The sequence below is a fragment of the Myotis davidii genome, unplaced genomic scaffold (genome assembly GCF_000327345.1).
Source record: "Myotis davidii unplaced genomic scaffold, ASM32734v1 scaffold259, whole genome shotgun sequence".
In the NCBI taxonomy this organism is placed as follows: domain Eukaryota; kingdom Metazoa; phylum Chordata; class Mammalia; order Chiroptera; family Vespertilionidae; genus Myotis; species Myotis davidii.
In genome coordinates, this window is record NW_006292687.1 from 718042 (window position 1) to 744813 (window position 26772).

At 44.1% G+C, this 26772-nt stretch overlaps 1 protein-coding gene across 1 annotated transcript in view; it reads right to left on the bottom strand.

Annotated features, from left to right (window-relative positions):
* The window catches only part of SETBP1 (SET binding protein 1), a 352531-nt gene that overhangs the window by 83633 nt on the left and 242126 nt on the right, over window positions 1-26772 (bottom strand). The window contains exon 4 of the mRNA XM_006766106.2: window positions 23068-26527. Coding sequence (XP_006766169.1) covers window positions 23068-26527 — 3460 coding nt within the window. The remainder of the gene's footprint in view (window positions 1-23067; window positions 26528-26772) is intronic.

Genomic DNA, 26772 nt, shown 5'->3' on the forward strand with positions numbered 1-26772 from the left:
AAAAAAAGCCACGAGAGAGCCTGTGCATTTTCATTCTTTCCTCACTCTTCTCTGTGCTGGTGCAGTCACTGAGTGGTAGCTATGTGATGTAAAATGTAAACACAGGCGAGGCAGGCGGAAGCCGCAGGGCAAAGGTATGGCTGCCAGAATAACCCCTGGATGCTCTTCCCTTGGAAAGGACTGTTATCGTCAGGAAGATGAATTCTAAAACAACTGTATATTGTGCAATCTGCAGATTTTATTGACAAAGGTGTCAAGTCCTGCAGAACTGAAAGTTGTTTCCCTTGTCATGAGATAAATAAGCAGGTTTGCTCGAGCTCCCAGCTTTATTGAATTTGCTTAGATACAAGGTGACTGTAAGCATTGATTCCATGTAAGACCGGATATGGATTTTTTAAGGGAGGTGCATGTCCTGGGAGTTGGAGTCAACTTTTGAAGCCAATGACTTTGCAGCTTGCACCGAGCCTCCGGAGGGTGGGGGGGGGAGCTACTGGGACCCGAGAGATTGTGGGGATCCTGGGGGCAGTGGGCTGGCCAGTTTTCATTGCTCTGCCTTGGAAATTCACAGCATGTAGTAGCTGGAATGGAGATACTTAAAGAGCATTCAGAATAGTGGTTCTCAAACTTCGAGTATGTTTCAGAACCAGTTGGAATGAGGCCTAAGAATTTGCATTGCAAACACATTCTTTTTTAAAAAATATATTTTATTGATTTTTTACAGAGAGGAAGGGAGAGAGATAGAGAGTTAGAAACATCGATGAGAGAGAAACATCGATCAGCTGCCTCCTGCACATTTCCCACTGGGGATGTGCCCAGAACCCAGGTACATGCCCTTGACCAAAATCGAACCCGGGACCCTTGAGTCCACAGGCCGACGCTCTATCCACTGAGCCAAACCGGTTTCGGGGGAAACACATTCTTAATAAGGCCCACACTATGGGTCTGGGGCAGCTGTGGGCAAACTAGGGCCCGCGGGCCAGATCCTGCCCGGTCAGCTGTTCTATCCGGCCCGCGGAGCCGAAAGAGCGGAGGGTTCTCTTGCTCTCCCCTCCGCTCCTTCACCAGCAGCAGTGTTAACATGGCAACGTCGGGAAACATGGCCACAGCTCCTTCCTCTGAGTCCAGTTTAAGAACCCATTGTGGCCCTCGAGTCAAAAACTTTGCTCACCCCTGGTCTGGGGACTTCAGTTTGAACCATTGGTCTAACACAATCCTCTTATTTTACAGGTGACTAAACAAGGCACAGGAAGAAATACTGATTTGTGGAGGCATAGAAAAGCCGTGTTTCCCACTTTCATATCCAAGGTTCTTGCTGTTTCCCTAGAACCATGCTTTGTAGTGTTCCTGCCTTCTCTACATAAACATAACCTTAGTCTAGAGATGGAGAAGTTGTTCCTTAAGTAGGAGTAGACTGCTTGTCATCCTGCTGGAAGCTTCTAGACATTCATTCCAGGTAAACAGGAAACAGTCCTGTTTAGGGAGGTTTCTCCCTGGACTCCTGACTCCTCGGAGAAGATGAGAGAGCAGGGAGAGGCTTGGGCTGTTTCAAAGTGGACTTGGTTGTCTTATATAGTAGAATTTCTGGAGACAGTACTTTTTCTCCTTAGCAGAGGAATGTGGCAGAAGGTATCTTCAAATCAGAAAATCCATTTGGGGTTGGGTGACTGCTCAGGCCCCCCTAAATTTGAGATGCTGTGATCTATGAAATCTGCTTTTTTAATACATACTGTAGTGGAATCTCCTCATGTCGGCCTTACTAAACCACTGTTTGTAACGGGATGTAAGTTGTAATCGAATATTGCTGAGCCCTGAAAACAGTTCACGGTGCAAACTACTATTTCCTGAGTCTTATTTTAGCAATCAGTTTACGAAACATGTGTCCAGATTGAGATCTGTGTTAAAATACACCCAGTCTACTTTCTATATCCTAGAGTCTACACTACATCCTCTGAACCTGCTTCATTCTCTTCTGAGAATTTATTGGTATCTGAGATTATCTTACAAACTCACTGCCTTGCTTGTTGTCTGGGCCCATGGAGACCGGGATATACACTCTGTGGGAAAATAACACAACGCCCCCTCTCCTGGCTACTGCCCTAACCACAGTGTTCGTGCCAAGCACCCAGTGGCAGAGGATCTGCATCTGCCTAGTGCATGAACTTGGAAGGTTCATTACTTCCAACTTTATACCTACAGAGGTTTTCAGAAAATATGAATTTAATAACCAGAAAAAACTCCTGTATTTTTAAAGTTATCAAATAAAGAACATGAACAAGAAACAAGATTGTCACATACTTCCCTCCCTACTGGCCAAGATAGGTACAGGAGACAGTGTCAAGAAAAAAGAAGGAATATTAAATTGCGTCAAGAGAGTTTATTGAACCTAACCCACGTTTGTGTCTCAGAGCTCTATATAGCCATTTGTGAATTTCATATGAACATGGATCCTTTGCTAGCACTTAGACTTTGGAACACTTAGGTACCAACTTCTTAGAGGAAAAACAGCAGCTCTATTACTATGGCTCAAAATATCAGAGTCCTTCAACTCAAGCAAATATCACCACTACATGTAGTGGCATCCTATAGCTTTGTGATCATCTTCATAGACCAAACTTGACTGTATTGTCATCAAAACTATGGACAATAATCCTATTCAAAATGTTCACTGACTACCATTTCATTTCAAGATTGTGGACTGAACCACAAGCTGAGTCAGACTTCTAATGGACACCACCAAGAGCACAATGAATTTATGAAAGGAAGACAGCTCCTTTGAAGCCATCCTAGAACAAAGGGCCAAACAAATATGAAAGGCTTAGGGATAAAGTTAAAAATAGGCAGTTTCCAGGAATACAGTTCCAAGCAAAAAAAAAAGAAAAGCAGACTGGAGTTGATCTCTTGGATTACAATGGGAAGCAAATTCAGATTCACATTGGTTTTGTTAAGGGCAGGAATGTCCATGTGAGATGTCTCACGGAGTTGTTAAGGTCACATCCACTAGATGGGAGCCCAACCCTGCTCTGTGGTCAACTTCCAGACCAGGACGCCGGAGATGAGAGGAAGTGTATACCTGGGGGGAGCTTCACAGGCACTCCAATCAAAGACTGAGGAACAAATGAGTAGTTCAAATCAGCACCTTACTAAAGAGAAGAAAAAGCACCAACTCGGAAGTCAAATTGGGGTTCAAGTTCAGGTTCAGACACTTACATACATAATCTTATAGAAATTATTCATTTCTTGAGGCTCAATATTCTTAAAATTGGACTAGTCCTGGAGTATAGGATGCACAGCATGGTGACAATTTTGTAGTGAATCTCTGAAAATTGCTAGGATCTTAAAAATTCTCATCATAAGAAAAAAAAGCTGTAACTGTGAGATGACAGATGTTATCTAAACTTGTGGTAATCATTTTATAATATATACAGATATAAAATCATTGTGTGTATACCTTAAACGTATACAAAGTTACATGTCAATTGTATCTTGATAAAACTAGAAAATTGGGATAATAGTGCCTATTATCAAGAGATCTGGGATAATTAGATATATTTTATGAATAATGTCAAATAGCATCACACCTTGGAGTTTTACACAAGTGTAGCTGACAACTCCGATTCACTGGGTGCCACCAGGGATAGGCCCATCAGGCAAGTGCTGCTCACACATACCTCTGCACACCCACTGACAAAGGTTCACTATGCTTGGTGGTGTCCACTTTGCTTAGAATGACAGCTTTCTATTTGGACATTCAGCAATAGTCCGCCTGCGAAATTCTGCCTCCTCATCTGTTAAATGGGACTATTTCTATTCAGCCCTGCCCACCACGTTGTAAAGATGGCAGCTCAAGAGTGTAAATACTGAGTGCCATTATGCTCTTGTTAGATTCCTAATGCTCACCCTTTGGGGATTTGGCACTTTAGGGCTTCCTGATAGTTATCACTACAAGATGTAAGATAAACTGACATTGTTTACTCTGCCTAGGCAGACACCTTATTACAAATTCCAGCTTCTGGCTTCTCTTGGTCCCCCCTGCAGTGGGAAACAGAAAAGAAGCTGGTTTGCAATAAAAGTGATGCGATGCCTCGAAATGAGGACCTTCGCAGGGTGAAGTTTGTATTGACACTCTTAAAATATGAGCCTGTCTCAGTGTTTGATGTCATCAATTGTGGCTGTCAGTTTTCTTTGCAAGTAGAGGAATAATGAAGCTCTTTTTCCCCTTGCTTTTTCCAAAGGAATGTTGGCCGGAGGGCTGGGAGCGGCCCTGGCTGTGGTAGAACTAGGGATCTTTTTTGGGCAGTTGCATGTTTTTACGATGGACGCTGTGTACTTAATCCCAGACTCACAAATAGGAAGAGCACCTGGCCCTCCAGCTGAAAGGCGGACCAGGTCCCGAGACTCTTTGGTACCCGAAGACTGTCCCCCAGGAAGCTGCGGGAGATTTTACTATCCACCAGCACTTTCTGTTTGCGGTGCCAATGAGTGGCTTTCTGGAACAGTCTACTTTTTTCTGGGCAGGGACTGGGCTAAAGCTTCAGGGACGTGTGTTTACAGGCCTGATTGGCCTCTGTGCATTGAGCTTGGTTGTCCTGAGATCTGCCCCAGGTTACAGGATCTTTCTGGGAAGCGAGATTTAAACTTCTACCAGTGACACAGCCACCTTCTAATAAATCAGAAGACAATTAAGGTTAAAAAGTCAATGTCCAGGAAAACACCAAAGATCTGAATTAAATCAACATATCAGAGTAATTCAAAGGCTAGTGCCTGGAAGGCAGCGTTTTACTCACAATCCAATCCATCTATCAAGCAGCACCTCCCCACTTGTGGCCCCTTGATCTACAGAATGAGCCGGGACACTGGCCAGCAAACCTCGCTTTCCTGGCTGGTGCTAATTCTTAATTGAGAAACAGCCAAGGTTTATAACCCAACTTAGATTAAGCTTATCTGTCCCCCCCCCCCCCCCTTTGCTCCTTTTTCTTCTTCTTTTCTTTCCACAGAATATCAGTGAGGCACAAACACTTCCTCTATTTCTTTTACTATATTTGTCCAAAATAGACCAGAACATGTCTAAAACATTTCCGTGGGCTCTATCTACCCGGGATCAGAAAGAACACGTAGACAGTATGCCTTCTTTTTCTTTCTCGCTCATTCCTCTGGGAACAGTGTTAGAACTAGTTCTCTTGATCATTATGAGGAGCCTTTCAAGGCCATGGGGGTTGTCTTCACAGTAAAGGTAAAGGAAACTCTGAGATAGCAGAAACCTCAGAGATGATAAGAGCTTCCCGTACTAGTGATTTACCCCAGATTAGAAGCTCTCATTCTTTATACACATCAGCTTTTTTAATCCTTATGATAAGACCCAGAATAGACACTCTCCCCCCGCCCCCTTGCCATTTTACAGATAAGGAAACAGAGGCACAGAGAAGTTATACGGTCTCAGAGTTAGTTAGCTACAAAGTTGGGATTCAACTCTATAAACTGATACTGCAGGCATGTCTGATTCCCAAGGCCATATTGGGACCTTCTTCAAGGTCTGTGGCCTCAGAATAACAGCAACAAAATAAATACAGAAATGCTTTTTACGCACTTCCAATATGTCAGGCTCTCTCTTTTAGCATCTTACATAAAGTCACTCCTCCCTTCATCATCACAGCACATCTCTGGTGTCATATGTGTTATTTAGGTATTACAGATGTAATAGATAGGAGATGGGTCACAGAGAAGCAACTGACTCACTCAGATCACCCCACTAGTGAGTAACAAAGCTGGGGTTCAAATGTAAGCAGTTTGAAGCTCGTGCCCCTACCATCCACTAATCATATCCCCGATTGACGGATTATTCCTCTACTTGTCCTGGATTCTCACAGCCCTAAGTATTTGTACCCATCTCACCATTCTAAGGCCACAGGCCCAGGATGGCTCACTGGTATCTCCTGGACATGTTCTGGTGCCCAGACGTGGCACAGGGTGCAGGCAAAGGCCAGATGATTTCCCAGCCACCTGGCTGGCTGGAGTTAACACCAGAAGGCTAACACTTTTTCCAGTACTGGCGTTTTCTTTGTGGTTTAATTATTTACTCACTCGGGTTCATTTGCTTTGGAGCTTCTTGAATGTCAGAGCTTCATATCTCTAATGCAAGCCAAGCTGTGGCCTTTGCAGCAGCCCCAGGTTAATGCGCAGTGCAAACAAGGGCCTCTGAATCCACTGCGATTGCAGGTCCGTTGTTCCCGCACCTGCTTTCTGCTCCACAACATTCCTGGGTCTTGTGTGAAACTGGCCTTTGATGCCCTGTGGGACTCTGGTGTATATGTATGTGTGAGTACACACACATGCACACATGCAGACCTGCTCCTACCCAAAGCTTGTCTTATGGCTGTCTGAATACATACACCCCATATGGCTGGGGGGATTCAAAGGAATAAACCCTCAAGGCAGAGGGAAAGTAGAAGGAGCCCGGCTTGGTATTGGAGACCTGAGTTCTAGTCCTAGTTTGGCCACTACTGCTTGATCTCAGCCAGAACACTTAACTCTCTGAGCTTTGATGCTGTCCTTTCTAATTTCAGGGGATTAAACCAGATGAGTATGTCCCTAACCAACTTCTGCAGAATGCTAGAATTCCTTAATATATTAATGGGTGGATGTAGAAAAGTAAGAGTGTGCAACCAGAGAAGTTGGGAAAAGTGACTTTTTCCAGTAGGGATAGATTCGCACGGTGTTAAAGGTGATGAGATGTTTTGCTGTAGACAATTGCATATTTTTGTTTATTTCGATAGTTAATAAACTTCTTCAGTAACCAAACCCTTTTTTCACAGAACACCTATAGACAATGCTGAGAATTAGTTTTAGGATATCAACCATTCTCAACTCAGCATCTTCCACACTCAAACTTGATAACTTAAAATAGTTTACACATCCATTAAATGACTGGATTGCTAACACAAGAACAACTGTAAATGGTATTTAAAAGTGAAATTATTTTTGTGTAAGGCAACCAATAGTTGGGAACATAGAGCTGAAGTCCAAACTCCATTTCTATGGTAAATGGCCAATGAATGGCCCCACCAGTGAGGTGCTGACAGCATCTAGTATCCAGCAGAAGTGAAGATGCAGACAGTGTCTATCATGCCATCGTCCCGGCTTCTTAGTGATGACTTTCTTTTTAGTGCAGAGGGGCTCATAAGGTCGGAGAAGTTCAAATATTTGAATGGGTAAGGGCTTCTTTCCGTGGATCAGAAGATTTCCAACACCGTCTTTGTACCCCTTATTGATCTTTATGTTTGTGGCATTGCTAACAGGGCCACACACAGAGAAATTAATAAACAGGTACTGGTCAAAACCAGATTTCAAACAGTACCTTTGTAAAGTATACATGTTCACAAAGGGCAAAAAGATAGTTAACTCAATTTTTAAAGATAGCCGCTCACAGGTTAATTTAGTATTTCTAATTAGGTATCTCTGTTTCATTGCTTTTCTTTTTCTCTATGTAGCATATTTTATATTTGAATGGAAAATTAACTTTATAAAAGGTCTGCATGATTTAGGTGAATCTGGTCTGCTCTTGGAACAATTTTGGTCTTAATTGTGACGGTTTGGGATATTCTTATTTTAATTTTTAAAGTTCAGGTCCTATCCTTCTCCTCTTCCATGCATTTGTTGCTTGGTTGGGTTCTGTTTTCCAGGCTTTGGCAGAGCTGATTCCCTTACCTGTGCTGTGCTCAGGAGGCCTCATCAGTCACCAAGGGAGATGAATGAGTCAGCAGAGAACCCCTCTGGGCCTTAGTGTCAAACCTCAAAGCCTTTGATGAAGTGGAAGCACCATGGTCTGCGAAGCAAATTGTCCTCGACACCTCCCTTTCTCTACCCTGCTGCAGCCCCATAGTTCTAGACCACAGAGAGTCAGAAAAGCCTGCTCTAAGGCACAACTCAGAATATCAATCACCCCACTCTCCACCCTGCCAGCTTAGCATCTTTGAATGGTAGTCCAAGTGCAGGGTCAACAGTCCAAACCTCTCTACCTCCTCTTTGTCTCTCTCTCACCATCCCCTGCATCTCATACCATGGACTGACTCCTCTGCATCCTCCCTTCCCTAACAGGACAGGCTGTGTCATGGCTCCAGTCTTTATGCTAATGGCTGCCAATACTCACACCTGCTTTTCCGCTCTCTACAGTCACCAGGCCCCCAGAGCTTCATTCAGATGCTGCCTTTCCTGGCCCTCTAGAGAGTGAGCACTGAACTACTCACTCTCTGGACCTGAACACACACTGTCTCATTGATAACAGGGCCACACACAGAGAAATTAATACACAGGTATTGGTCAAAATCAGATTTCAAAAAGACATTCAATGTCCTGGCTCCATGTGCATCTATCTTTCTTGGCATGGCAATCCCTGGAGAGCAGCGACTGGGTCTTGTGGGTCTTTGAGAACTTGACACAACATAAGTAGATGCTTAATACCTATTGGTTTAAAAACTATCATATGCTTTTGAAACCATACATATTCCATGATTGAAAACCCACTGGAATTTCTGAGTATTAAATATGACATAAAGGTTATCATACCATAGGTATACAATATGTGTTTAGTAATAACAATAATTATAACCATCAATATTTACTGCATGTTTCCCATGAGTCAGATATTATGCTACAACTTTATAAGCACACATACCCTATGAGGTGGAAACATAATATTATCCCTACTTTGGCCTGAGAATCAGAGATGGATGTTGCTTACATCACCTACCTGCCTGAGGCTGCTGGGTGTGATCTCTGTGGTTGGCCTCTACTCTCTCCCAGTTCACTGCTCTAAACCAGAGGGTGCCCCGGACATTTTGGCTTGTTCCTAAGCAAATTCCCCGAGGCTGCTCCCTGAGGAAGTGGTGGGTTCTCAGCTTATGGGGCTGTGATGATCAAAGGGAAGAATGCATGAATGTACTTTTCAAAATAGGAGTCACTATCCCACAGTTTGCTAAATACCCAGGTGGAGAATTTGGCTTCTTTGCCTCAAAGACAGTAGCAGCATTAGGGCATCTGCTTATCTACTTGACCCTGAGTGGACATTATTTGAGATCTGTCCATGTGCAGCGACACCTGTGGCCACACTGATGTGCCTGTTGCAAGAAAACCCACCAGATGCAGACCTAGGCGGCCAGGTACACACAGAACTGGGAGAAGTGCCAGGTGGCAGTGCAGTTCCCTTCAGAGTAACTTTATTTTTCCATCAGGAAGATGTTGTAAGGGGTTGGGTAAAACTTCCTCCTGTGGGCACAAAGCTATTCAATCACAGCCCAGAGTGGGCCCTGGGTGGAGGAGGAACAGCTGGTTTCACAAATGCAGGCAAGCACAGGCCGGGCCAGCTAAGTGATGCCTGCTTGTCTTGGGACCAGCTCTCCAGCCCGAAGCCAGCCAAAGCGAGGCCAAGAGACCCAACCTCAACTCTAAAACTCTCTAAATGCTGAGATTTATAACTTCACAGGAAAGGTCTGGGAGGGGGAAATAGCTTAAAAGAACATTCTGTGTCGTGTTATGATGCTGCCAACCGTTTGTGGGTTGGACAGGGCACAGCGTTCCTAAAGATTAGACATAACTGAGGGTTTCTTCTTCGCGTTTATTAGCAAGGGAATACAAATCCTCCTCTCAGGTCACAGTCTCAAGTCTTTGGGTTTTTGGTACAATTTGCTCCATTCAGGAGTAACATTTAAGTGAAGGGAAATCAGAAAAAAAAACTGTAGCTTTTTCTTTTAAACCAAAAGAATTTAAAGATATCAAGTTTAGCTTTCTAATTTAATTTCTGGACTCTTTTTTTTTTTTTTTTTTTTTTTTTTTAGTGAGAGTAAGAATTTTCATGGATAGAAGAAGAAAAGACATGTTTTTGTGATTACTAGAATTTTGGTGGTTGGTATTTTATGAAAATGCCACAGAGCTATGCGAGGTACAGGAAGCCTTTAGCGTGAACCCCCCTCCTCCTGACCCCCACAAAAGAGAAATGTCAGCAAGAAATCCAAGCAAGGGTGTTATTTTCTTTTTCACATGGAATAAAACACAGAGTATGAACTGTGAAAAGAAAGTATGAGTGAGAAATATCTTGACTTAATACAGGTTCCGAGCCACCTCCTCCTAGCTTGCAAGCTACACCTGGGTTACAAACAGAGGTTTGGGGCTGGCCAGCTCACAGGACACTCTGAAGGAGCAAGTCTCTATAATGCAATCACTCAGGCAGGGAGCAGAGGAAAGGCCGCTGCTGCCCACTTCCAAAGAAAGGGTTTGTCAAGCCATCTGGACATCTAACTGAATTGCAAGATGGTCTGGAACTGCTTTCAGTGGTTCTCAACCTTCTGGCCCTTTAAATGCAATTCCTCATGTGACCCAACCATAAAATTATTTTCGTTGCTACTTCATAACTGTAATGTTGCTACTGTTATGAATCGTAATGTAAATAGCTGATATGCAGGATGGTCTTAGGTGACCCCTGTGAAAGGGTCGTTCGACTGCCAAAGGGGTCGCGACCCACAGGCTGAGAACTGCTGGCTTAAGTGATCAGGGTGAGTCATACCGTGGCCACAATAGTCTGCAGTGACCACCATCCCATTTCTTTGATCCTGACAGTCGCCTCTTGCTGGGAACACAAATCAAAACCCACCACTTAACAGTCAAAATGATCTGATAAGGACTTGCCTCCTCCGGAGACTGACCTCCTCCCTAGTCCTCCATGTGGACTTGTCATTGAAGTCAAGCAGACCATGCCCTACCAGAAATCTTATTTCTCCCCGAATTTATTACATGTTATTAATTACTTTACTTGCATTTTTTGCATCAACTAGTAGATTGTAAACACTCCACAAACACAGATTTCTTATTTATTCTTGTCTTCCCAGAAATTATATATATATATACATATATACATATACATGTACATATAACTATATATAAATTTGTAACTCATATATAAATTCATATAAGTCTATATATGGATATGAATAAATAAATGCAGTATTTTTTTTCAAAGAACACTTCATTTATAGACGCATTTTTCCTATTTAACCAATTCAAAGCCCAGGATAGTACCATCTCCTTCAAGAAGCGTTCCCTATGCTACTTCAGTCTAAAAATGAACTGTCCTTCTTCTGAGTTCTTTACCTTCTGTTTTAACAAATTGTGGTTCCATGACTGACTTTTTTTACTGCATCAAAAATCTCCATGAGGTAGACCTTTACCTATTAGGATGGAAGGAGGAACTTACAAAGAACACCGGTAAGACAGTCATGAGGAGAATTTCCCTCCAAAGGCTGCTCTGGGAGAAGAAAGAGCAGGTGAACAAGTTTGCAGGTATGGATGCAGGTGGGAAATAGCAAGAAGTCCAGGTGCAGGATTGCCAGGGTAGGGTGGGGAGAGGAGGGTCTAAGAGTTGGAGAGATGCAGGACAAGGGAAAGTCAGAGAGATCTGACCTCTGCTGCTGGAAAGCGTGAGAAGGACAGACAACCTCTGGAAGCAAAGAGCAGCCCCTGGCTAGCAGCCAGCAGGGGCCTCAGTCCTAACAGTGCGAGGCACTGAATGGGTCAGCCACAGGCATGAGCTTGGAAGCGGATCCTCCTCCTCCAGATGCTCCAGCCAGGAACAGAGCCCTGCTGCACTCTTACATCAGCTTTCTGAGATCCCAGGCAGAGGACCCAGTTGAGCCCCTGATCCTCTGACCTACAGAAGCTAGGAGACAATATATTTGTGTTCTTTCAAGTTGTAAAATTTGTGATACATTTGTGCAGCAGCAATAGAAAGTACATATAACTGTGCTGACTTCTCTTATCACTGCGTTTTAATGTCTGGGGTCAGTAGATAGGTTGGTCTACAACAGGTGCTACTGGCCAGTGCTAACAAACTCCCCCTGTGACAGACCAGGTGACAGGGGCCTGAAATTGCCACCCCTTCCAGGAGACCTCCACCCCTTGCAGATGATGCCTCCACAGTCAACTGTCAGTTATCTTTCGGTGCAATGTGTATGTCTCGTTACTTATCTATCACTGTACAATCCTGATACCTTATCTTTGTCATCAAATACAACTGTGGTCCAGCCAATGCCTGCCCCTCCGTGTGTGTTATGTGTGTTCACAGGAGGATTTAACTTCACCCCAGTCAGAGTGTAATTAGGAAGGAAAGCCTGCTGTTAACAGGAGATCTCTATAGCAGTCTGCTGTTTTGTATTTTCTGCGCTTGAATATATTATCCAAGGTGGAAGTGAAAGGAAATGAACGTTATTAACGACTATGTGTTAAGCAGCGTGCTGGATGCTCTCCTGTATATCCCACTTTTATTTGGCTCTCACAAAACTCTGCCAGGTAAGTATTAAAAGCCTCATTTTTCAGATGAGGAAAAGGAGGATCAAAGAGGCTAAGTTGCCCAAGGTCACACAAGTAGTAAGTGGGGGATTTAGCATCTACATCTGAGAAACTTCAACTCCAGAGCTTTTTTTGCCTACTGGGCTGCCTTAGAAGTTGCTGAATTTATCCTTAAGCTAGTGTTTCTCAAAGCACGTGCCAGGAACCCCTGATGGTCCGGGAGGATCAGCCTGATCCATCAGTCCCTCTGTAAGATCTGTGCTCAGCACCACCTTCATGCCGCAGAAGCTACGGAAAGAGGATGACATGATTCTGACACCCCTCCTCCCAACTCAAATTTTATTTTATCTGAGGTCAAGAATCATTACCTAAAATAAAGGTAAACAATACAAGGCCATGTATAAATACGCACTGAAATGAAAGTGGCGCTATCCGAGTTCCATCAGAGAAGCAGGAGATGCTAGAATGGTTAAGAAAGTAAGCAGGTAAGACTGGAAAGCCAGTGGGAAGAAGAAGATGTTCCAGGTGAAAAAGGCAGTGTGGTGACTGAAGGGTTAGATGAGGGGCTAATTGTGCTATTTTCTGCAGGACAAGGAGGAGATTTAGCAGAACTCTCAGATGAAATGATCAGGAAACACGGTGAGACTGTGAGGGTAGATAATGGAGGGCCTTCAAAGCCAGATAGAGCATTTTGGACTTGATGCAACAGGAATTGATATTTCTACCTCCGGCATCATTTATTCATTTACCTGTGGCTGCCTTTCTAGGTGTTCCATGAAAAATTATTCTAATCTTTTTCCATTTCAATAATTAGTATACTTGTTTAGTTAGAGCTGTAAGGGGGAGATGGATACAATGGAGTTTTGCTCTGGGTTGATTATTGCCGAAAGGACCACTAGTTTTAGTGATGAAATAGAGAAGCACTGCTTTGGACCAAGAAGGTCAGCCATGTGACTGGAGCATTTCTAGGGTTTGAGCAACGACTAGATGCAGGGGGAGCTGACATGCTGTGGCGGCGGGGGGGGGGGGGAGGGGGGGGGGATTCCTAGAGGCATTACTCAGAATCCTCACCAGTATTAGGAGAAGACACCCATAACAGACTTTTCTCTCTAAGACAGACCACTCAGACAGACTTTTCTAACAGAATTAATATCAATCGGAATTATAAAATGAATGGAGAAAAAGTCGACGAGAAAAGCTACTTAAGTTTTATTTGCAGCATCCATGAAGACTTAAATCTCCCGAAAGATCTCATCTTCTCCTTCCCCTGGTACCCTGTGCAAATGCCCATCTCGAAGCATACAAACTTTCTGGTTGAGGAGGAATGGGGTAAAAACACAAACAGGAAAGCTATTTTTTGAAATAGGAACTGTTGGCTTCAAAACCTCACCTTAGAACTATCTGTAGGTATGTCAGGAAGAAAGCAAGCAAGTACGAGGCAATCCACTGTGTCACAAACCTGAAGTCAGTAGCTGGCTCCTTCCCTTTAAATGCTTTTAGTATGAGGGACAGCAACACTGATCAATTAGAGCAGCCATAACTTGACTTGTTCTGGGTGAGTATGTGCCATGTGTGCGAAATGGGAGTGGCATTTGTGACAGAAACTGGCTGGTTGCATTTTCCATTGTAGGGTGGAGCTGAGGATATCAAGCTTTGAAAAACTTACTGCATCCTCTCTTGTCAGACTCTGATCTGAGAAGAAACACTCAGCAACTCTTGGGGGAAATTTCTAGCAATCATCTTTGGCCGTGACTAATTTGTCCCCTGGTTGCTGTCCTGGCTATTGAATTCTTGTGGAGATCTTAAAAAGGACCGTCTGGGAATCTGGATGGTTTTCGTCCCCAAACACTGCTGCATTTATTTTAAAAATATATTCCCCTGTCTGAGCAATGACACAAAATGCAGAAGGAAAGGTTATGGTGGTCAATTGTGGGAAGGTACTTGAGAGAAAATTGAAAAGATCAGGCGACCAAAGTGGTGATGGGGAGAAAGGGGAAAGAGAGGGACAATGAGGGAGGGGAGTGTGGGTTGGTGTTCTCTAGTTTTTCCAAAGAGGGGGTGGAGGGAAGGCAGGAAGGAAAAAAAAAAAGTGAGCAGTCACCATCAGCTGAGGACCTGTGCATTTACATTCTCATAAAGGTTATTTAGTAGGATTGTTAGGTGACTTTATTTTTTTCACACATTTTTCTAAATTTTCCAAACTTTCTTCACTTAAAGGCATCTTTTAAAATTTAGATGATAAAAAAAAAACACAGTAAGTATTTTTTTGCTTTTTCAAATAATACTTTGCTTTGTGCTGTGCTTGGGGAAATCCATTTTTATTGTTATTGGAACCTCAAAGAGAAAAATAGTATCTAGTGTGAAAGGGTTTGCTATTTTGCAGGAGCCAAACTGACACAGATTTCTAGGACCATGAGAATTTTAGTAAAGGGTGACAAGGTGTTGCTTACATACTCATAGCTGTAATGTTGCCCAGGACTGTCTTACACATATTCGGCACTTGCTATTTTTTTTAACTGTATGATTAGAGTAAATAAATTAAGTACAAACATGTCACTAACAGCACGGAAAAGCACATCCTATAAGAGAAACCTCTTTGTCCTACTGGTCTTACTTGAAATATAAGACATGAAAAACTGCTTCCGAACCACAGTCCTTTCAGCCCACATCCCAATTCCTGGTAGATGTTCCAAAGATGAGGAGGTCTCCTCTTTCAATTTACCAAACTTGTGGGAGAGAGCCCCAACCCAGTAGCTTCTTCAATGCCTCACACCATTTTTATTTTGAGCTACATCACTCTCAAGCGGCAAGTTTTTTGTGTGTTTACTAGTATATGTGTAAAGTGCCTCCAATTGTGTAAAATTTTCATTAAAAAATTACAAAGTTTTAAATATTAGCTATAGTGTTTTGGGACTGAGTAAGAAATTTCTTGTTCTCCCTTTGGGTCTCCTCTGTGGTTTTTCAGGGAAGGCCAAATTCCCCATTAGCTAGTGCCTTATTCTGGGCTCCACTATTTAACCCACTGGAGGTTCTTTGGGGAGAATTCAGAAGCTGAGTCATCCTATTGAGCTTGTCAAAGACTTCAAAAATCTAGTAGGAAAAAAAAAAAGGTGCTCAGAAAAATCACCATACCTGGGACTCAGCACATTCTCTGTGCAAAACTGGGTCAGTGACTTTGGACACAGATGCTCACCCTCTGGGGTTTGATTCCCTTGCCTGTGACATGGGAGAGCAACACCTACCTGTAGAACTCAGTGGATTCTGAAGATCAAATAAAAATCAGGATATGTGCTTTGAAAACACAGTGCTCTGTTCAGATGTAAGGGATGCCTGGGATATAGCCCTCGGGAAAGCTTTTTATCTCTGTCTTCAGATCCTCCATCACCCAGGGAGCCCACCTTCCTACAGTTCTCCCAGCCCCTTCCCTGGAGGGCACAAAACCACAGCACAGGCAGCTCTTAGGGCTTCCCTGCTTGTTTTACTCTGTCCAGCACCCCCCTCTTAATGCCTCCTTTTTATTCAACTTGTTTTGAATCCTTATGTAATTAGACAAACACCAATGCTACCAACTTATTTTTACAACATGCAATTTATTACTCGGAAATTTATATTATGGGTCTTTTTTCATGTAGAATGAGTTTTTATTTCTAATCATTAGTGTGTAGACTCTCATTATTCTCTCTAATTGCTTTTTACATATGTATATATCCATTTCTTGTCTCCTGATAGCTTAACAAAGTCTTGGAGGACAGGAACATTTTCTGATACTTCATCATTTCAGCCAGCACCTAACACCAGGCTCAACACCCTCCACCCCCTGCACTCTTTAGAATCAATGTGTCCTCCTTTCCTCTGGAGTGTAGTCCACATCCCCTGCATGGCAGCTACACCTCTTAAAAATCCATCTCCACTCAACTGCTACCTTCCATCTAGCCAGGTGCCTTCCTGTAGCCCCACATATGCCCATCTTCACTGCTCTTCTGCCACACTCATTCACTATGCATTCACTATCCAAGGTTCAGCTCCAGGATTTTCCCTTTTGAACATTATTATCTTTTCTGATCCTGGATCCCTCTGGCTTCCATTGCTGGCCACTGAGTTCACATGGCTTAAACTTGGTCTGTATGTTAACTTAGACTTTTTCCTCCAGTATTTTATAAGGAACTTGAGGTCAGGAGTCCTTCCGTGCTTTTTCTTTTCTTCTAGTCTCTAGTTGGCCCTGGCATTGTGTTATATGTTAAGTAACTAAAGAGCTCTCAATCATTCTTGAAAATGATAAGTTCTTTTTTTAAATATATTTTTATTGATTATTTACAGAGAGGAAGGGAGAGGGATAGAGAGCTAGAAACATCAATGGGAGAGAAACATCCATCAGCTGCCTCCTGCACAACCCCCACTGGGGCTGTGCCCACACCAAGGTACATGCCCTTGACTGGAATCGAACCTGGGACCCTTCAGTCCGCAGGCTGACGCTCTATCCACTGAGCCAAACTGGTTAGGGCTGGTAAGTTCTTTATGAACCACCATATTGATTTTATTCCACAGAACAAGATAGACCTCAGGAAGACCAACCACTAGGTTTTAGTCTATATTACCTTGAGCCTAGTAAACATTCAATAAATGACACATTGGCTAGAACTGGTGATAACCTGGACTGTTCCTCTAAACCAGGGGTGGGCAAACTTTTTGACTTGAGGGCCACAATGGGATCTTAAACTGGACCGGAGGGTTGGAACAAAAGCATGGATGGAGTGTTTGTGTGAACTAATATAAATTCAAAGTAAACATCATTACATAAAAGGGTACAGTCTCCTTACATAAAAGGGTACAGTCTCTTTTTTTTTTTAGTTTTATTCATTTCAAACGGGCCGGATCTGGCCCGCGGGCCGTAGTTTGTCCACGGCTGCTCTAAACACTCACATGAGCACAGCTAACACCCATGGTACCATAAACAGACAGGGGTTTTCAGAAGTTTTCAAAAAACCATTGTCAGGATCAAAATCTAAGGGCCTATAGGTCTCTGAGACACCAAATGGGGAGCTGGCCTGGAATCTCTTATCTCTTTTCAAGTACTGTAACCTTTACTTTTTTCAATACAAGGCCTCCAAGAGGAGACAGAATTCTGGCACTGTTCTTGCACTCCCAGAATTGGGGGTTTTTAGACTTTGGACCTGCTGAGAAGCATGTGCCAGTTCCTATCAAGAGCTGACTACAGAAGAAGTCTTCTTAGAAGCTGGAGCAGGGCTAGAACCACAACGAAGTTTCGCTTTCTGCACCTGCAGCCCCCATTTTCTCAACATCCACTTATCCACTGACTCTTTGCCATCTGGATTGGGCACACACCCTGTCACACCTTAATCTTATGAGGCGCTAAACACATAGTCTTTAATTTTTCTGTTGTCTTCAGAACTACCAATATGTTCATACATATTCTCATCTACTCTGAGCATCCATGCCTGCAGCTTCCAGCCCTACCGGCCACCGCATTCTTTTTTTTATGGGGATGTGCCCGCAACCCAGGTACATGCCCTTGACCGGAATCGAACCTGGGACCTTTCAGTCTACAGGCCGACGCTCTATCCACTGAGCCAAACCGGTTTCGGCAGCCACCGCATTCTTCTTAAATTTGTTCTTCCTTGACTCCTTCCCTCTCCTCCAGCATGTCTGTCATTCCTTCTCTGCTTCTTTCCTGATCCTCCCTTATTATCTCTCTTTAAGACAGGCCACAGGGTCCTTCCTGGTGCCCTCGTGACTTCATTCCCTGTAACTCTCCCCTTTGATAAGTTTCTAGCTCTAAGCTCTGTACAGCACTGCCAACTGCTGCCTTAACAACTCATCTCCTCACACACCAAGCAGATTCTCTCTTTGATTCCTGTAATTCTGTTCACGTGCCCCCCACCCCTTCAGTTACCTGGGGCAAACATACTGGCACCATCTCTGACTTTAATTAGAGAGGAAAACCAATGGTTCCTTACTATTATTTTTTGCTTGAGCACCTGAGTAGATAATGATGCCTTTATGATGTTTATAATCTAGGGGGAGGGGAGTGGGGGAGGAATCGCAGGGTAGTGGGTACAATCGAAACAAGAAATGGATAATTATAATACCGTATGAAGAATGCAAAGATGGAGTAAGTTTGCCCAACCCATACTAGGGGATAGGAGTGGTCAGGGGAAAAAAGATAAAATATAATTTGGTCATTTTATGGCTTTTGCCAGCTTAAGAAATGGTTTCCCATTGCTTACTTAAGCACAAGCCCCAGAGTGCAAGAGGAAAACCCTCAAAATCACAATCACAATATTCTTTCACAAGCTTATCTGTCACGACCCCCCAACTTTGGATCCTATCCTCAATAGGACTAGAATAAACACCTTTTCCCAAATGTTTCTTAGATATTTCCACTTAGATACATTTGTCTACATGGCTTCCTTTCTATGTTGTGTTTGGCCCGACCCCTCTCCACCATCTCAGCTCTCCTAAAGCTTTATCCATCCTTCAAGACCCATCTCAAATGGTAACTACTCTAAATAAGCATTTCTTGGTCCCACCTGTTCACCCCCATGGAAACATGGAGGTGGCTCATCCTCATACGGATAGCCTGGCACTCTCTCTATGACTTTCTGGTGGGTCTTTTAGTCTGCCGTATACCATACTTTCAGTCGCACCTCATTATCTCCTCTTTATTATAGAGGAGACATTTTTGGATTATAACATTTGAGGGCAAAAACATTGAGTTACTCATCCTTTATTTTCTACGCCAAGCTGTGCATACACTAGATACTACTTTTACAGTTTTCTCTTGTCTTTATCACTTCCTCCTGAATTCAGCCCATTTGCATTAAGTGCTACATGGGCCCAAACTTAGGCCACAAACCTAGCAAGTATTCAGCCCCATCACTTTTTTGTTTATAGAGTGAAGAGATGGTTTTCTGAAGAGTCCTTCCAAAGGCACCATCCTTATCTCTTCCCAGAGACAGGCCAGCCCTTGGAAGGCATGCTTTCCTGATTTCTCTAGCCAAGAAAGGCTCCATGCTGTATCAGAGCCAAGTCTGTCAAAACAGTGACTTCTCTGCATCCACACCTGAATCTGCCTAATTCTCCAAAGCCACAGAGATATAAATAAAACTTCCACCAGGACAGGGGGAGGTTTGCCAACTGTGGGAAGATAAATGGCCTGGGGACTTCATGCTCCAAAGGCAGAAAGGCAGGATTTCTTATTTCAATGTAGCAAAAGGGATGCTGTGAGCCTAAGGTTTTTTTTCCCCCCATTGCCAGAAAGTTATGGGTCACAACATTTAATTTGATTAATTCCTGGTTTCCAAAAGGAAACCTTAGGAGGAACCTTGGGAGGCTCGATAAAATAAGTATGTGCAATTGTTAAGACAGGAAAGGGGAAAAAATGACTTCCATCAGAGCCCACAAAGATTGTTTCCAGTCCCAAACATGGATCCCCAGAGATAGCCTGGAAACCAAATTATTGTCAAAGAGATGCTTACCTTTTACAATAGCTCACAGCAAAAGAAAACATATAGCTTAACATCTCTCCCATGACTCACCCTTTTTTTTCTTACATTTTATCTCTTTCTGCCTTTCCCTTTCCCTCTCCCAGATTCTACGCTCCCTGTCTTTTAAGTCTGAGCTCTTCTATCAAGTAGACATATATCCCTCAATGAATCACTTAGCCTTCTTAAGCTTCAGTATGCGTAACAGCAAAATAAGGTATTTATACTACGTTATTAAGGTTCTTTTACTTCTGAGTCTCAATGTAAGTGCAAGCTTGTTCTAACTGCTCCCATACCGTTGGTCATTTTCGTGCTCTAATATGTTTGTTTCTAAGATGAAGACTACTTTCAACCCACACACGGAGCAAGCTAATTTGTTGGTGGGAGTCAGTCATGAGAAGTTCTACCTTTGGATAGCTGAGATCAAATAGCTAAGTGAAGTGGCTGGAGCCAAAAATAAATGGGTGAGTCACACAGATTAATACATGGACCAGAGGGATGTGTTTAGATACTTCATTGAACAGCTAATTAATTGGCCAACATGGTCAATAACTTGGGCACTCTTCCTACCTGCCCAATCGGGCTGTGTATGTTTGTTCATATTCAAATTCCTTTGTAAAAATTCACAGAGATGTTTAGACTCCTACACTATCAGGTCTGATCAGAACCTTTATTGTCATAGTTTCACTCGGGAAAAGTGAGAGTCAAAAAGATGAGGTCTTTCAGCTGGTTAGTGCAGGAGAGAAGACTGGGCAGGTACTTATAATCCTGCTAAAGCACATGGCAGCCATTGGCTAATTAATCTTTCATTTCCTCCCACAGGATGACCCAGAATTCCACTTGGATTAACAACCAGTCTACACTTCATTAGCTTTCCATTTTTTACCCTTTCTTTTTGCCTGGTCTTAACTTTCTCCTCTCATGAGACCTCTTATTCCTTCTATTTCATTTTTAGAAAAGTCTCCTCACACATGTTTCCTCTGTAGAGTTTTCATGGCATTTTATCTATGTGGTTAATTCCCTCATCTGAATGACTGTTTGGAAGAGGTTTTGTATTATTTTTGGCTTGGGCATCCACTTCCTACCGGTGAGTGACACCGAAGCTGCCTCCCAAAATGCCCCACAGTGCTGATAAGAGGAACTGGCAAAGGGCAAGACAGAAGCCACAAGAAGAAGTGGAGTCAGCCAGACTCAAGGGAATCCAACTACCTTCATGGCAGGACTCTGATATACAAGAGGTGAGCTAAAGATTAGTTCTCAGCATCCATTCATCATGAGTAGAGTACTTGACATTAGGGGATGCAGGATGACCACCTGGCTAATAATGACATTGACCTAAGACGTAACACATCTAACTCAACTCTTTTCACTGTTTGTGGGAGCCTGGACAGCAGTGGTCAAGATGTTTGAAGTTCCTGGCATGAACTGAGGTCAAAGTATGCAAAGATTGTTTCCATGTGGTCTGAACAGAAAGGATATCACTCACATTAGAGACCTCTTCGACCACCTTATGATAACCTGGCTTTGAGAGCACATTCTGACTACGCGTTGTCAACCTTGGACAGGTTTGCTCTCTGGGAATCTGCTGCATATCAGCATGTCTAAGACAGTGATGCCTGGTGGAGAGAGGTGCGAATAAGGGCTGATAAAGCTTCTTTCAACTCTGAGAATCTGTGCGTTGCACCTTCCCACTATTGCTCCATTATTTGGCCTCAGGTAAGCATTTTTATAAATGGAGATTCAGCAGATGGTATGCTTTTAGAAATTAGGTATAATTTCTCATGTGAAAGTTTGATCTAGCAACTCCTGCCCGACTGGGCTTAACTTGGGCTTTGCACAAAGAACACCAAGCACTGTCAACAGAGCCTGATGATGAGAAACGGGAATCCCAGATGAGCATATCCACTTTGGGCAGACACAAACTTTAGGCAATTTATCACCTGAGAAAATTCAGGGGACCTGACTGCTAATTGGTCTCTTCATTAACCAAGGAGAATATCTACCACGGCAACTCACAAGCTAGGGGCAATTTGGGTTGACCTTTAAGTAGCTTCTAACTCATCTATTTCTTCCTGAAATCTGTTGGCCTAGAAAATGTCTAATTCTTTATGAATAGTCTGCTCTCACCTCCACCAATTATAGACTCCCCGGAAGGAAAAGGACAAGCAAGGGGTATGCACAAACAGAGGTGAAACACTACACCCAAATCTTAAACAGGGATAATTAGTCTTTTAAAACCAACCTTTGGCCAGGGGTTATGTGCTATTTTGGGGTGAGGGGAACATGAGAAATCCTTTTAGCTTCTGCAACTCCTAGAGGAGTGCCTATGCTTTTCCTAGTAAATTACTACTCTGTTTTACAGCAGTCTTATCTATGTTATGTGTGAACAGGGATAAAGAGATACTTATGCAGAAGTGTGACTTCCATGGCAAGGAAAGTCTGTATGGGTGGGCAGTTTAGCAAGGAAATTCTGCCAGCAACTGCCACGGAATGAGCTTTTTGTAGTGCCAACCAACACTTTAGAGATTAGTGGGCAAGTCCCACCCCAATGAACATGCCAAGAGATGCAGCAGTAAGGTCCCCTTGGGGGCACAAGGCTTGCGGCACCTCTCAGCCAAGTTCTCTCCCTTTTGTGCAGCAAAATGACAGTCAGGGTTCTATTTTGGGCAGCTTATCAAATACCTATAAACAAAGAGAGGACAGTATAGCCTGGGCCCATGGATCCCCTATCAGGAAGACTTCAGGATTTACTGGTCATCAGCTTCCAATGGCTCAGTAGACTTCTCAACCTAGGATGTGTAACCTCTGGAGAAAACACATCAGAGAAACAAGTTGTTCATGTACATCCAACTTTGACAATCTTGGGATCCTATTGGCATTCCTACTAAGTGTTAGAGTCTTTATCCAACTAGCAAACTGTACCATCTGATCAGATGAGAATGTCAGAAGAGCACCTTTAATAAAAAGCATAAAGATGGCTGTAGCCTAGGAAGCGACTGGGGCTGCCTTCAGGCCCACAGTTCTCAGGCAATGGCTCCGAGAGAGTAAAGACAGCAACTACCGAGTAAACAATGTATAAAATGTACAGCAGACTCCAACGGACAAGATATTCATGTGGTTCTTACCTCTTTGCAAACTAGTGAATGCAATGTGCCCAAGATGGCGGACCTCTAAAGAGCCAATCCCACCATTAAATAACAGGACAGTCCCAGTTTGAAGAAAAACTTGGCCTTACCTGGAGATATGGAGGAGTCATAAGAACTTCTGTCCTTGCGGTTCATCTTGAAGGCTTGGATGTCCTTTTCCCTGTATGTCCCAAAGCCTTCGTAGCTCCTCCTTTTACTCCCACTCATGTCACTGTCCCACTTGTCATTCGAAGGATTCATTTCACTGAACACGTCCAGGCTCTCCGGTCTTGTGCTGCCACTGTCCCCGACACTGCCTGAGTACCTTTTTGTGCACGAGTCCACAGGCTCACTGCTCAAGTCACCTTTGTCCTTGGCCTGCGTCCAATGCTGGGCATCAGAAAGTGACAGCGTCGACAGGGTGTCCACCTCAAAGTTGTTCTTCGAAGCTTTGTGGCTGACTTCACTGTGCTGGTGCTTCTGCTTCTCCTTATACTTGTTCTTCTCACTCAACAATGGGAGCTCTTTGTCTGCGCTACTCAGCCGTTCGCTCAGGATGTGGCTGGAGAAGCCCGTGGCTTTGCCTGCAAAGAGACCACTCAGGTTGTCGTGGGTCCCCAGGATCCGGTCTTCCTTGTGCTTATGCTTGTGTTTGTGTTTCCTCTTGTGGAGCCGACCACTGGACAGACTGGCACCGCCGACCTTGGGAGGATTCAGGGATGGCTGCATGTCACCAAGGCCCATGCCTACAGGTCCCTGCAGGTGTACTCCATGCTTTGCTTTATGCTTCACCGTACCGGACATCTTCATGTGGGAGCTTGTGTGGAACTGAGGTGGTGGCACTGTTGGCCTCATGAATGGGGAAGCTGCTCCGAGCGTGTGCGATAGGTATAAAGGAGCTGGGTACTGACTGTAATAACCAAGGTTCATCATAGGCATTGATGTGTAAGGCATTCCATAGGGTGCATAGTAACTTCCACTGGGAATAGGGTAGCTGAACCCTTGTAAAAAAGGCACCTTTGTCATGGTGTCATTGGTTTTTGCAGGCCTACCACGCTTCTTCTTTGACTTCAAGTCTGAAGTCCTACGAAGATAGAGCAACGGGTCATACTGGATATATGGCACCGGGTAATAGTGATCAAAATTTATCCGAAAAATGCTGGGATACGGATTCTCGTGGTAAAAGGTGTAACTCCGGTGGGAGATCCTGAACACCTGGAACTTGGTGATGAGCTCTTCCAGGTCTGCCAGAAACTGGAGATCATCACGGTTTTGCAGGCTTTTCCGTTTCCTCTTGTGCTTTGGCTTCTTGAGGCTTTCATGGGCCAGAAAGTTGTCCACAATGAGATGCTTCTGCCGGTGGCCATGCCGGTTCTTTGTGCTGGTGTCAGACGGAATGGCCTCCGGGTTGTCCAGGGAGCAGAAATCAAAAGAGTACCTCCGTCGGGATTCTGAACTCTTCTCTGCTTGGTCAGACGTGCTATTGTTGTCTGTCCCAATGCCACTGTCGCTTGGGATTGTCTCCTCACTGTGCGACTCGCTCACAGGGGACAGTGTGATTTCCTTGAGTGACCCGATCTCGCAAAGATGTGAAGGTGAGTTGGCCATCAGCCTGGGTGGAGACAGCTTCCAGGTTCCACTGTGTATTCCCTTTTGGGTTTTGGTTGGAAGAGCACTGATGGGCTGGAGATTTGGCATAGTTTTCAACTCTGAAAAATTGGTTTCAGTGCTGGCGGGGCTCAGGTTGCCATTTAACCCACCTAATTGTGTTGAAAGTGGGTGCATAGTTGCTGGTGAAGACGCCACAAGTGACTGAAAGTTGGAAGGCACGGCTGGAACATCCGGCTGGCTAGAAACAGGCCTTGGGTGCTTGATGGCTATTTTGGGTTCTTCGGATGGGGGTGGCAGCTCTGCTCTTGGCTTCCTGCCCCTCTTCTTGCCAATGTAGATGGTTCCCCTTTTGCTGACATTAATCTGCTTGCCCAGTTTGCTCTCAATTGCTGCTGCCCCAGGGCTGGTCTCCGGGGGAGCTTTAGCCTTCAGAGCAATGTTGCTGGAGCAAGACAAGATCTGGTTCAAGATATTTTTCCTCTTGAGTGTTTTCATCTTATTGATCGTTTTGATGGTCTTCTTATCCAACACCCCAAGCTTTCCAACTTTTTTATGAAATTTCATCTCGCTCATGGGTTTGTCCTCTCCTGGCACTAGTTGAGCCAACTTAGCTAAACTGCGTCGTCTCTTTCTTTTCTTGGTGCCAGAAAACTCCCGGCTGATGGGACTGACCGGACTGGTGGAAGTCCCCTCATGAATTGTCTCAACCGTGAGTAAAGGCTGCTTCTTTGGTCGTCCCCGCTTCTTTTTGACTGGCGTGATCACAGTAAGACTGTCTGTGTTGGTGTAGAGAGGGCTGGATGGGGTGATGGGATAAGCAGATGGTGGTTCCACCATCAGTTTATCGGAGGTGGCCATGACTGCCTCCCGAAGCATACTGGTGGGTTTGGGTTTGCTGCACGTCCACCTCCGTTTGGCAGCAAATTTTGGATGTTGGATATCTGGCAGCTTTCTTGATGGAGAGTGATCTTTGCATGTTGGAGGCGTCATGACCACGGTTGGCTTCCTTTGCTTAGACACAACTCCTGGGGCAACTTTCTCGACGTTTCCACCCGTTTCAAGGCCAATGGAGGGGGACTCGTTCTCTATAATCTTACCCAATTTAGGGACACGGGGATCTTTCTTATTTCCCTCAGAGTTGGAAAGTATCCTGTTAACTACTTCACTGCTCATAGTGATTCCAGAAGCCAGAGCTTTCTCTGGCATGATCTTCTCTACCACGGCCTTGATGGACTGTCTCTTTTTCCTTTTATGGCTGGTTGGGTCTAGACAGGGTGCCTTAATAGGGATGGTAATCCGGACATGACTCGAGTCATTCTCAGGATTACTGATGGAACTCCCATTCTGCCTGGCTGGTGATGCCTCCTGGGCATGATCTGCAGAGTAGCCTTCCCTTTTCCCTTCTGTATTGTCAAATGCTTTCTGGGCATTCTTGACCCAGTCCAGGTCTGGGTTTGGTATGGTTTGACTTATCACATCTTTTTTACTGGACTTTTTCTTGCTGCTTATAGTAGGTGGCTCTGGGGGATCCTTTGCTCCTCCCCCATCTTGATCCACCAAGGGCTGAAGCCCATTGCACTCGGCAGAGCTGTTGGGTGGGGCTGGCGAGCTGTGGTTGCTTGGGGATGGAACCACACCTCCCAAGAGCAGATCTTTGCTGCTGTTGGACAACTGACTCCATGTGTTCCCTGCACTGCCTTTCTTACCCTGGGCCTTTGCAAAGGAAGCCACGGGCTCAAGAGCTGGGATCTTGCTGGTGCTTGCAGTTTCTCGGCCAGATTCTGGACTGATGAAGCAATTCTGAGTGGCAGGTCCACTGTCAGAGTTGGTGGACCAGTCCATGTGATTCTGGCTGATGCTTTTTTGCTGGTGCTTTGGTTTTAAGGTGTCACTGGTGAAGTCTTGTGGGAGGCTTGGGTCATAATGGAGAGCTGAGTGTTTCTGTGGCCGCTCGTAAGCCTAAAGGTGGGCAGAGTGGAGGGAGAGAGAGAGAGAAACAAAGATGAGTATGTTGGAGCTATTTAAAATTTAATGTCAAAAGGCTTAATTATATGAAAGTTGGAAACCGCCACCTTTAATTCCAGAATGCTTTATGGAGGTTATTTTCAGTTGAAGTAGTAAAAACATGACGCACTATTTTGAACATGAATAAGGATACTTTAATCATGTCTGCCCCTCCCCGCCCCGCCTCCTAAAATACAGCA